Source organism: Phyllobates terribilis, unplaced genomic scaffold (assembly GCF_046119375.1).
Source record: "Phyllobates terribilis strain yellow unplaced genomic scaffold, ASM4611937v1 Scaffold_10__3_contigs__length_209671492, whole genome shotgun sequence".
Lineage (NCBI taxonomy): Eukaryota > Metazoa > Chordata > Amphibia > Anura > Dendrobatidae > Phyllobates > Phyllobates terribilis.
Window position 1 is genome coordinate 168715907 of NW_027362770.1, and position 13317 is coordinate 168729223.

At 40.9% G+C, this 13317-nt stretch overlaps 1 protein-coding gene across 1 annotated transcript in view; it reads right to left on the reverse strand.

Annotated features, from left to right (window-relative positions):
• Positions 1-7107: 7107 nt before the first annotated feature.
• KDM7A (lysine demethylase 7A) overlaps positions 7108-13317 on the reverse strand; it is a 63966-nt gene continuing 57756 nt past the window's right edge. Inside the window, exons 15-20 of the mRNA XM_073649341.1 lie at positions 13177-13274; positions 11177-11316; positions 10304-10500; positions 9829-9911; positions 9451-9739; positions 7108-8270 (exon numbers count right to left, since the gene is read on the reverse strand). Coding sequence (XP_073505442.1) covers positions 8176-8270; positions 9451-9739; positions 9829-9911; positions 10304-10500; positions 11177-11316; positions 13177-13274 — 902 coding nt within the window. The 3' untranslated portion in view covers positions 7108-8175. The remainder of the gene's footprint in view (positions 8271-9450; positions 9740-9828; positions 9912-10303; positions 10501-11176; positions 11317-13176; positions 13275-13317) is intronic.

The following is a 13317-nucleotide window of genomic DNA, read 5'->3' on the forward strand; positions in this document are numbered from 1 at the left end:
AATAAAGTGATGGAGTATAAGCCAGTTTCATTTATAAGTCCGCCAACCCTACTGAACCAAACATAGGTCCTTGGTTGTGGCCAGAGGGTACAGAGGAGGTAATCAATCGCACCAACAATGGTTCCTTAGGGGGGTGTAGAAGGCCCCTTTGTAATATGTGACCCAAGTAGTATTAATGGCATCTAATATACATGAAAACAACCACGAAAACTATAGTAAAAGACAGCTGTTAATCCAGTGATGGAAATTCCTCCAGACCCTACCATACCCATGTGCGATCTGCTCAGTCGAGCATGCATGTGATCTAAATAAGGAGCAAGTACATAACAAAAGGATTGGGCATGTTAAAATCCAACATCTCAATCATTCCTATCCCTGAGTAAAGCCAGAAGCAGTGTACGTGCATGTAATTACCATTTCACTCACGAGTAACTTAATCTTTGTATAAGTTTCACCCAAGTAGCCTTAACTATTTAGATGATATTCAACCAAGAATAGAGACAGCTGGCCAAGATTATTAGATTAGGGGGTCCATTTAGGTCAACTCTGTTACATAAAGAAGAAGGTTGATCGCTTATGCTTTTTTTCATACACTGCTTCTGTCACAAGTAGCTTAAGGCCACATGGGTGAAACTTACACAAAGACTCTAACCTTCCCAAAGAATATCCAACCAAGAATAGAGACAAATGGCCAAGATTATCAGTACAGGGATCCATACAAGGTAAATTCAGGTACAAACTTTTTTTTTTTTTTTTTTTTTTTTTTTAAAAAATGCTGCTGTCACACATAACTTAAGGCCACATAGGTGAAACTGGTGAAACTTAGTCAAAGACTCTTTAACCTTCCCTGCCACGAAAACTAAAACTATAGTAAGATAGCTGTTAATCTAGTGATGGAAATTCCTCCTGACCATACCATAACCATTTATGCTCTGCTCAGTCGAGCATTCACGTGATCTGAATAGGGAGCAAGTGACCACTTGCCTTCGTTGATAACAAAAGGATAGGGCATCCACCATCCCAATCACATTCCCCCGAGTAAAACCAGTAGTGTATGTGCATGTAATTACCATTTTACTGACAAGAAACTTAAGGACACATGGGTGAAACTTACATGAAGACTAAGTGTTAGGCTTCAGGCGTGTGCTGGATCTGAAAATGGGTCAGAATCATCAGTGGTTTCTGTGGTCTCCCATTCAGCTCCAGCCAGGGCAGACACTGCTCCGCATCGCCGCCGGTCCCATCGCCTAACTAGTGCACAAGATGCACAGGCTGTCTCTTGGGCAGACGCTTCGTTACGGTCCACGGATACGACTGAGGACAATGACGAGCCCAGGCTTATCATTCCTTCGGAGAGTATGCGGACGGTGGCTCCAGTGTCCCTAAACCAGGTTCCTCCCGGGAGGACGTTCGTTCCTTCTAATCTACAAAATGAGGTGCTCTCCTGGACGCATGCCTCTAAGATCGGGGGTCATTTTGGGGTCAAACATACCATGAAGTCTCTCCAACGGTAATATTGGTGGCCTCGGTTGCACCAAGACGTTAAGGAATATGTTTAAGCGTGCGTCTCCTGTGCGAGAGATAAATCGTCCTGTCAAAGGACGGCTGGTTCTCTTCATCCGTTATCCATGGCGGATTCCACAGGTCAGACTCAGTTTCTTCTGAATAATGGTCAACATTTGTGCGTTACAGTCCCTATGCCAGTTCCCTCGGTGGAATCTGGGGTCCGAGATTGGGCTCTGGAAGCGCGGGAGGTTGGGGACCATACCCAGGATGCTATTTTGGTCTCCAAAAATCGGATGAGAGAGTCCGCTGACTTTCATCATCGCCCAGCTCCCATATTCTTTCCGGGCGACAGAGTGTGACTCGCAATATCAGAGTACGTGGGGAATCTGCTAAGTTTACCTCCCGTTTTATTGGTCCTTTTAAAATTTTGGCCCAAGTAAATCCCGTAGTGTACCGTTTACAGTTACCACGACACCTGAGGATGCACGGCACTTTTCATGTGTTGCTCCTTAAGTCCGTTCGCCTGACAAGATTCTCTGAACCCCAACCTGCTTCAGACACCAGGGGTGATGATCTCGAGGTGCAGGCGATTGTGGGGTCTAAATTGGTTCGTGGGAAAAAATATTATCTGGTACACTGGAGGGGCCATGGATCTGAGGTTTGCTCCTGGGAACCGATGGACCACATTCATGCTCCCCTGCTCATTGAGGAATATGAGCGTCAAGTGGAGGAGGATGTTAGAAGAGGGGATAATGTTAGGCTTCAGGCATGTGCTGGATCTGAAATTGGGTCAGACTCATCAGTGGTTTCTGTGGTCTCCCATTCAGCTCCAGCCAGAGCAGACACTGCTCAGCATCACTGCCGGTCCCATCGCCTAACTAGTGCACAAGATGCACAGGCTGCCTCTTGGGTCTTTGTTCCTACTAGCGTTAAGCATCGGCTGCGGGAAGGAACAGGGCTGCTACAGCCTTGGTCCAGGGTGCACTGCACTGAGCATGCCCGTGACATGGCGGACTGTGATTGGTGGTTTGGCGTCAGCTGATCCGGTGACCTGGCACCGCCTGATTGGCCGCGGGTGACATCATCAGTAGTGCGACCAATGATGCGACTAAGGGCAGGGCTTAGTCTTTAAATAGCCCGCCCACAAGCATGGTGGTGCGCTCTGATCATTGAGCTAAGGTTGTGTTACTGTGTGGACGCTTGTCCGTTTGGGCTCCACGTGCTCTCTAGCTGCTCTCTCCGTGACCTGCCGCTGCCAGAGTTCGCTCGGCTGTTTAGCACAGGTCGCTTAGGCAGGCCTAGCTTCGGACAGGCAGGTTTAGCTGGGGATAGGCAGTCTTAACTGGAGGGAGGTAGGTAGTTCCCGTTTGACAGTCTGGCTCCGACAAGGGGGTCGCTATGCACCCCGAGCAGACTGCGGGCTCCATATCCCTGGTACCGCCTGTTAATCACGTGGAGAGTTACTCCGCAGTCCGGTCGCACATCAGCTGGGAGCACGTACATGCCGGCGCGAGTCACACACACTACCTAGCGCCTGCTGCGTAGCTTCTGTGCAGTTAACTAAAGCTACGTTATTTGTCGCACATCTCTCGTGCCGTTAACGGAGATAGTGCGAATCCCTTTTCCCGTTCCAGTGTGCAGCAACACGGGAGGGATTTACACTTTAAGTTGGTTGTTTTACCCTCTTACCCGGAAGGTGTTCGGCCGCAGGCCTCTAGGCTGCATCGCGGACCCCGGGTTCGGTTGCTTTCGATTATTAAATAAAGTTGTTTGCAACCGTCCCCTTAACACTAACATTTTCAAAGAATATCCAACCAAGAATAGAGACGAATAACCAAGATTATTAGTGCAGGGGTCCATTTTGGTAGAGTCCGTTACGTAAAGACAAAGGTTGATCGCTTGTGTTTTTTTTGTACACTGCTTCTGTCACAAGCAACTTAAGGCCACATGGGTGAAACTTTTACCAAAGACTCTATTCTTGGTTGGATATTCATCGGGAAGGTTAGAGACAGATGGTCAAGATTATTAGTGCAGGGGTGCATAAAAAGGTAAATGTAAAGTTATGTGAAGACAAAACAATGAGCGCTTGTGCGTTTTTTTTGTGGATTCAGTTAAGTCACCCACTCTTTGTCGAGGAAATAATGACACACAACGGGGATGATTCAGAATTTTTTTTTCCTCAAAACAAGCCCTTATTATTTACAAATCTGATATTTACACATTCAAAGATAAAAGGAGCACACAAATCTGGTGAAAAAGAAAAGAAAAAAAAAAACACAACTATTACCTACATATAAATTAATAAAAAAAAAAAATACAATAATTCATCGAAATTCATAAAATACAGAAAATGCATAATCAACAAGGATATAATGTGAGCAACAAAAAAATATATATAAAAACAAACAAACACACCAATGACTGTGTGCTTCTCGAGCCACCGTAAAAAAAACAGAAAAACATACAAAAAGGAGATCTCTATAAATTCTATATTATATACACTAATTCCTGCCTGCAGGTGAACAGGATAGGTATAAAACACACAACTTTAAATACTTGTCTTTAAAGCTAGATTCATAAAGACCCTTCTCTATGTCTACAGCACAAAGATCATCAGGTTCAAGGTACGCTGCGGGGAAATACTGAAGTGCGCTCCCAAAAAAAAAAGGGGGACAATAATATATTACATTTTTAAAATGTATATTTTTTTCTCAGTTATTCATGGTTATTAATTTTGCAACTTTTTTTCCCCCCATTTAAAAAAAAAATATAGAAATATTTCCCAAAAATTTTAGGCCAATTTTTTTTTACGGGTAGATTAAAATTTTTTAATAATTTCCTTCATTTAAAATTAAGAAGGAAAAGATAATCAGAAGTGGGTAAATCTACAGAACATGTTCGAAAAAAAAAAAAAAGTGAAAAATTGAAAAATTTTACCACTGTCAGGGTTCTTGGTTTATCCTGTTCACCTACATTTCACAAAGCATTCCAAGTAGCAAAAAACACAGTCAGATGGTCCAGAAACCCATCCCCATCTACTGATCAAGAGGTGACAGTTTAATGGTTAGTTGTTAGAGAGTCCCTTTGTTTTGTGTTTTTCACAATTTTTTTTTTTTATTTTTCCAAAATGTGAAAAATGAAAAAATAAAAGAAATAAATAAAATAAAAATCCTCGCCTGCTTACAAATACAGAAACTCAGGACACAGTATGGTGATTTGTGGCTCATAAATAGCAATGTATACGTAGGCATTTGTAGACGCTTTTACGCTGCATAGGTAAGTAACTGAGGTGCTTTGTCGTAGCCGTGAAGCTCAATAGAAAGTCACATGAAGAGCAAAGGAGGAGTATAAATCACGTTCTCGGATAAAAATGTTCATCTCAGTCGCCGCTAGAATCCGTTTTTTTTTTTTTTTTTTTTGTAGGCTGAAATCACATTTGGTATATTCTGTATAAAAATTCAGAATCCCATCATTGTAAAAAAAAAAAAAAAAAACACTACAAGTTCCATAATGTCCTCCAATTGTTAGTTACTGTATGATCAGATGCATTCAGTGCAAATAACTCCTGCAAACAAGAGCACAAATCTTGGCGGTTTAGCAGTTTCCCAAAATAAATAACAAAAATAAAATTAAATTAAAGAACAAAAAATATAAGATTTAATTAAAAAAAAAATAATATAAAAATTGACAAAGAAACAACTTTTTTTTAGTATTTAAAAGAAAAAAAAAAAAAAAATCAATGTAAATACTTTTATGCCCAAAAATGACAAAAGTATTCTTGGAGTGATACCTTTTATTGGCCAACCAGAAAAAAAATATATATGCAAGCTTTCAGAGCACAGAGGCTCCTTCTTCAGGCGGGATTACAAATGAATTAATAATTATTACAATTAAAAAAAACTATTCTTGGAGTGATACCTTTATTGGCTAACCAGAAAAAAAAAAAGATAATCACTCCATGAATAGTTTAATAATCATTAATTCATTTGTAATCCTGCCTGAAGAAGGAGCCTCTGTGCTCTGAAAGCTTGCATATATATATTTTTGCTGGTTAGCCAATAAAAGGTATCACTCCGAGAATACTTTTGGTCATTTTTTGGGCATAGAAGTATTTACGTCGATTTTTCTGGCTAACACGGCACCACAATATAACTTTGTATTGTACATCATTTTATTTAAAAAAAAAAAATGTATATGTATAATTGGTCATTTTTTATACTATTTTAATTAACTATTTTTAAGTGCTTTCGATTTAAACTTTTTTTTTTTTTTTTTTTAACCTGCAATAATCTTTAAAGTTATGGGGAAAAAAAAACCCACAAATCATGTGTTCATATGTAGAAAATTGTGTAAAGTCTTGCTTGCCCTCACCCTTTGACACTACGGTATATCTCTGAGAATAGATTTCTTTGGTTTGGATTTTTTTTTTCTTTTTAAAAGGTGGGGGGGGGGGGGGTCTACGAAAGCTCAGAAAATAATAATGTTCAGTAAAAAAAAAAGCCAATTGAAATTATATATGCAGGTTATGTTCATTTTTACGGAAATATAAAATTAGATTTTTTTTTAATTATTTTTTTTAGGCTTCTATCAAAGGTGGGAAATTTATTCTTAAGATTTTGCGATCATTCAATATTGTAATATGGACAGAGTTCAGATGAAAAAAAAAAATTTACTTTTTGACCAAAATTTATAAAATAAAAAAAATAAAAAAAAATAAAAAATTCAATACTTATATGGGGGGGGGGGGGCAGTAAAAATGTTTAAAATGGGGATTCGGTGAGAAAACTGTAAACACGAGCCACGAAAGCTCTCAATGGCTTTTTATCTTGCTGGTATCATTAATGAAGTGAATGGCGGCATTAAAAGGTTTTTTTTTAAATCACAAATTACTATCCATTGTCAAAAACACAGTGAAACAAATACATAAAATAAAATTTAAAAAAAAGGAAAAAAAAAACCTTAAATATTTAATTTTATATTACAAAAATTTAGCATCGGCTTTATATACAAGTGAATCGAAACTGGCATTTGTGGAGACTGGCACAGAAAAAAAAAAAAAAGGGGGGCAAAAGTTGATGCAAACATATACAGAAACAAAGAAAACACATCATAGAGAAACGAAACATATACAACGTGTGAAACCGGCTCAGTGAATAAAAGTCCTTTTCTTTTTTTGTTTTTTTCTTCCCTATGAGCCAATGGTGGAACATGTAATGCCAAGTAAGGGTGGGGGGGGGTTGCAGAAGATTGGTGATGGGGGGGGCTTACATAACCTGAAATCAGGTACCCGGCACCTTTCTGCCAAAACTTCCAAAATTCGTATACCCTGAGATCCACGCAGTTTTATTGAAAGGCTGCTTTGTTTGATGCAACTTCTAGATCGATAAAGCTTTTATAGTTTAAAAAAAAAAAAAAAAAAAAAAAAAAAAAAAAAAAAAAAAACACACTAAATAAAAACAAAACCACCCCCCCAAAAAAAAAAAAAAAAAAAAAAAAAAAAAAAAAGACTCCAAATAATGCAGTTTTTAGTTAGCGCAAAGCATTTCCATAAGACTGCAATATAAAAAGGAGCCATTTTTCCAAAGATGTATTAAAATAAAAAAAAAAAATGAAAAAAAAATAAAATAAATAAATCCTACAAAAAAATGAAAAAAAAAAAAAAGTCTAGAACAGAAACCAACAAAACTCCTTTTAGCACCAAACTGAACACCCTACAAATACTAGGAAAAACTTGGCTAAAATGACTTGTAAAAAAAAAAAACATAAAAAAAAAACAACAAAAAACAGCAAAATTAGCTTAGCCCTTATATCTCCCAGGAAGATCATAGAGAAAAAAAAAAAGATCATCTCCCACCTATTAATAAAATACAGTGTTGACTTTTCGCTTGGCCATGACACTGCCAATAGCTTACAAGTTACAATAAAAATAAAATAAAAAAAATGATTAAAAACAGCAAATAAAATAACATTTCACGTTAATTTACAAAGAGGAACAAAAAAAAAAAAAAACTGCATCAAATCCCTGTTTAAGACTACATCCTGAATATCAAGTAAAAAGAAAGCAAATCTTCCCCAAAAAATTGTGGCCCTCCCTTTCACCACACCAAATAATAAAAAAAAAATAATAATAAATTTCACATTTAAAAATCTAAAAAAAAAAAAAAAAATTAATACGACCCTCAGAATTTTTCTGAAATAAATAATTAAAAATGACCAAAGAAAAAAAAAAAAAAAAAATAATAGGTTTCTCTGGAAGCAAAAAAAAAAAAATCTAAAAACAAAAAAGTAACAATAAATTATTGAAGAACACCGAGCACCCGCCCCGATCCGTTCCCAGCTGCGCAAAGTAAAAAATACAGAGAAAGAAAAAAAATCAGAAGAAAATGCGATTCTGATTCCAGAAGGTGTAAAAACATCTGGCGACCACACGAGGATCCTTGGTTCGACCATTCTCCTCCTCTGGTTATTGCTGAGTGGCTGTGGCACAGTGTAAGCAAACAAAACCCCAAAGAAATAAAATAAAAACAAAAAACAAACTATTTTTGTTCGTCAGGCAGTGTTTGGTGTGGTACTCGTAGGTCCACCCTTTTTAGAGGACGGGCAGAAGGCTCCAGGCCTACGCGCTCCTCAATACTGTTGTATGGATGAAAAATTGCGAGAAAGCGGTCATCAAACGAAGAAGCGAGCGTGACCGTGTCGATTGAGCTTCAGGATTTTGCCCAGGCGTTGCTTGGCGGTCGCCATGCCCTTCTTTGGCCGTTTACCTGCATAAAAAAAACAAACAAAAACATAAAACATGTATAAAAGATGTACAATTAATTTCACCATTCATTGCCTCCATTCTAAACAGTGGATGCCAGTTCAGGGAGAACCCGTGTAGACACCGGAAACTGGATAAAACGCTGGCACGTGTGTTGTTACCAAGCTGGCGACGATGTTCTTACCTTAAAGACCGGTCACTTGCCATAAATGTACTTTAATGTGAATGCCGCTGTTCTCCTGAATCCGGCGATGTTTTTCTTTTGTTCCTGCGCCTCTCCGTTCCTGAGATATGGTCCCTTCTTTTTCCAATATATATCGAGTCTTATTATCCAAGCGGGCGTACTCCTCAACTTATCGGTGGGCGTGGCTCTTGAGGATCATGCCCCTTTGGCTAACAAGCCTAGATTTATATAGCGGGAAGAGGAGGCCATATCTCAGGAATGGAGAGGCGTAGGAAGAGGAGAAAAACATCGCCGGATTCAGGAAAACGGCGGCATTTACACCAGGTAAAACAAAGGCAAGTGATTCTTTTAAATTTTTCACCGCTGAGGATTTGTTACAGTTGTTTCCAGTCTAGACACTGGACTGTGATCTCAATATATCAGCAGCACAAATCTCCGTCCTTTCCTGATAGTGTAGTTATAAGCTTGGAGTCCGGACTGTTTAGCTCACTGTACACAATTGTAACAAACCTGCAGCTGTGAGCAGTGAAAACCATAAGGGGTAGCAGCTTCCTGAAGTTAGGTCAACCTCGGAACAAAAAGCAGTGAGCGGTAGTGTAAAACCCATCCCATTAAAGGGCCCCCCACACCCCATTTAAAGGGATTATCCTGTATATTTTTAAACTTTATGGGGGTGGTGTCAGCCTTAAGAAGAAAAAAAAAAAAAAGTCACTTGTTTCCGTTCCAGCATTGCAGGCTCTACCGAATGGGAAGTGACACCACAGTCACCTGACCATGCAGCCAATCCGTGGCTACACAGGTCAGGTGACTGGACTGGTGGCCATGACATCATCACCTTTGTTCCGTCCGACCTCTATAACCTCCACCTCCCTGTGCAGGAAATTGCAGCCAATTCCTTCACTCTCTGGATCGGTGGGGGGTCCCAATGATCAGGCCACAGCGATCCCTCTTGATCATTAAGGAGATGGAAGTACCCCTTTCAGGACCCCGATCTCCGTACCTTTCGTTGCCTGGTTACTAATAGGGGGTGGGTTTGAGGCAGGTCTCTTAGTCGGGTGCAGGGGCACAGTTGGCGAGGTGTCTCCGTATATCCGGTCTGGACTCAGGCTTCCTTCGCTGAAGTCGCAGTCCCCGGGACTCAGGCTGCCCTCCTGCTCGTATTTCTCATCATGGTGGTATCTCGGCGAGTCCCAGCCATCACTTTCAGAATAGCGTTTGATCTTGTGAGGATGTCCGCCGGAGTCCGAAGAATGTTCGCTCCTCTGAGATTTCGCGGCTTTGCAGAAGTCCTGCGCCAAGTATGAAGGAGAGAAGTAAAAATAAGGACCGCCAAACCGTGACCAAGTCACCGCGACTCGCACACCGCCGTGTTACTTACCTGACGGTCCGACCTGCACGACGAATCCATCTGACTCATCCAATCTGAAGTGGTCAGCCCTGCGTCCGCACTGCTGCGGTGACCTGAAGACAAAAATCACCAGTCAGACCTCACAATATCACCCAGGTCCATATAGTATGAAGAGGATCTCCCCTCCCCTGGTCCGACAGCTGGTGGTTCCTGTGGCTGTTGGAAGTAAAGAGCTCCATAGAGCAAGTAGTGGCCGTTCTCAGGTACTGCAGCATCTATGAAAGTGATGGTGATCTGAGCTGCAAGACCCCTGGATGTCTGACCCCCATCAATCTGATATTGATAATCAAGCCTGAAGAAGGATAGGCGATCAGTACATCATTTCTGGACAAACCCTTTAACTTTTGTTTACCCCTAATATCTCAGAAGGGTAGGGGGGGGGGGATCATGTTCTTAAAGGAACCTCTCAGTTTGGTTATAGGCCCCCAGTCTTAACATTTCTTACCATTGTTCAGCAATTTCGGCTCTTGACAGTCCGCCTTCTCCTGAGAGAACTTGATGTGCAGCTGAGGGTAGACGATCCCCATTTTGCAGCCTGTGCTCCTTGCCTCTGCCGGAGGCCGAGAGGGGTAGTGCAAAGAAGCCATTGTCAGCATGCCCTCCACTGCGTCCTCCACCGTGCTGGTCGAGCTCGGAAATTCACTGAAAAAAAGCAAACAAAAAAAAAACATTAAAAAGGGTTTTCCCATCGCCAAGACTCTATCACAATATGTAGCAGGTCTAATAAGAACAACAACTTTGGTAAAATATCTCAAATTAGAAATGTAGTACAGTTCTTCTGATTAGCTATGTCACTTACCCCATGTGCAGGGCATTGCAGTAGCTTAGGTATCCATGGTTATCACCACTAATAACTAACTAACACTATATGAGTGGTCGTAACCATGGATACCCAAGCTACGCAATGCCCTACACATGGGGCATGCAACATAGCGAATCAGAAGAACTATACTACATTTCTAATTGGAGATATTTTGCTAATATTATTATTACACCTACTACATATTGGGATAGGATCTGGGAGATGGATATTTTAGACTACGGAATTGATCACCCTCCTAGGAGCAAGTTAAAGGGGTTGTCTAATTTAAAGACGATCAGTGAGGATACAGTTTCACTGCAGGCTGAAACCTGACCTGTAACCCTCCCCCACTCTACTCCTCCGCCAGGCAAAAATTGGTCTATGGACCCCCCTTGGCCAAATGGACTTGTGATGCCCAAGATCACAAATCCCATGGCCGAACAAAACTGGCCACTGAAGGGAAAGGGTAATCACCAAAAGGGAAAGGGCCCTATAAGAAAACGTGCAGATTCTTGCCTTTTTTCCCGTGGCATTTCACCAGCAGACCAGCAGTGATCTTCATCTCCGGTGGTCTCGGGGTCCTCCTCCTTGAAATCTGTTGTGTCCTCCTGCGGCTCCTCGTCACCCGAGCTGTCCGAATCCTCCGAGACGCTTTTCTGCAAAGACAACGCAGAACGTTAAATTGTGACGTATCCACTAGGTGGCGCTGCAAGAGAGGCAGATAAAGCGCCATGCAGACTACACTTCTGGAGCCGAGGAATTCCCAGAACAGCCGAGAACATTTCCAGTAATGGCAGCAACAAGGGACATCGGCGCAGAAAGGAAATGGAGATCATGAAGCCTAATGACCTTTATCACTTAAGAAGAAAATATTGATCGGCTGAGGATCCTTTTTCTACACATAAGCCGATAGTGAGAACGTACACACGGCGCTGAATTATGCATCACCCATGCGATTCATGGTGTTGGTGATGCGGTGGAAATGGGGAGATGGTTCTGGAATATTACCCTTATGTACAATGGCATGCAAAAGTTTGGGCACCCCTGGTCAAAATTACTGTTATTGTGAACAGCTAAGCAACTTGCATGAAGAATTTTTTGAAATTTCATTTAATCCATTCTTCCTACCCGTGAATGAAGCATGACTGATCCACCACCATGCTTAATGATTGGCGGGATGTTCTTTTCCTCAAATTTGGTGCCCTTATTTCTCCACACATCCATTCTTCCTTGGAACATTCTTCCAGTTCTGTGAGATTCCTGGGTCGTCTTGCATGCTCTGCTATTTTGAGGTCTAGCCACAGATTTTCAATGATGTTCACATCATGGGACTGTGAGAGCCATTGTAAAACTTTCAGCTTGTGCCTTTTGAGGTCGTCTATTGTGGACTTTGACACGTGTTTAGGATCATTAGCCATTTGTAGATCCTCTTTTCAAATTCAGCTTTTTTTTTTTTTATACAGATGATGTTATGTTTGCATCAAGAACTTATTGAAATTTCATTGAATCCATACTTCCCTCTACCCGTGAAGTGTTTCCCGTGCCATTGGCATGACTGATCCACCCCCATGCTTAATGGTTGGCGAGATGTTCTTTTCCTGCAAGTCTGCGCCCTTTTATCTCCACACATACCTTTGAGCATTGTGGACAAAGAGTTCTATTTTAACCTCATCAGTCCACAGGACTTGTTTCCAAAATGCATGAAGCTTCTTTAGATGTTCTTTTGCATATTTCTGATGCTGAATTTTATGGTGAGGACACAGGAGAGGTTTTCTTCTGAGGACTTTCCATATTTATGCAGGTGTCTCTGAACAGTAGAACAATGTACCACAACTCCAGAGTCTGCTAAATCTTTCTGAAGGTCTTTTACAGTCAAGCGGGGTTTCTGATTTGCCTCTCCAGAAATCCTACTAGCAGCTCTCACTGAAAGTTTGCTTGGTCTTCCAGACCTTATCTTGACCTCCACTGTTCCTGGTAACTGCCATTTCTTAATTACACTTCGAAGTGAGGAAAGGGCAACTTGAAAATGCTTTGCTATCTTCTTATAGCCATCTCCTGCTTTGTGGGCCTCCACCATTTTCATTGTGCTAGGCAGCTGCTTAGAAGAACCGACGGCAAAAGGTCAGAGGATGCTGGGTTTTTATAAAGCTGGGAAATTTGCATCACCTGGCCTTTCCTAACGATGATAGTGAACAAGTCATAACCCTAACAGGTTAATCAAGGTCTGAAACCTTGGTCAAAGTTATCTGAGCACACAGATCTCCAGGGGCGCCCAAACTTTTGCATCGGCCCATTTTCCTTTTAGTAATTTTTAAAATTTAAAAAAATGACTTTTTTTTTTCGCCTAAAATACAAAGGAAATGTTTCATCTAACTTTAGGCCTTTTAGAGATCATTTCATCTTCAACTTGCTTAACTGTTAACAATAACAGTAATTTTGACCAGGGGTGCACAAACATGCGACTGTAGATGGGAAAAGTAAAACAAGGAAAAGAAAAAAAACTCAGAATCACCCACCTGATTAGTGCAATCGGCTTCGGATCCTTCAGAATCAGAAATATCGGAGTATTCGGCGGCTCCGTACCTGAGCTCTGACTTGACACTTTCAAAAAACACTGAAACAAAAAAAAAAAGAAAAGAGGAAAGTTAATTGACCAC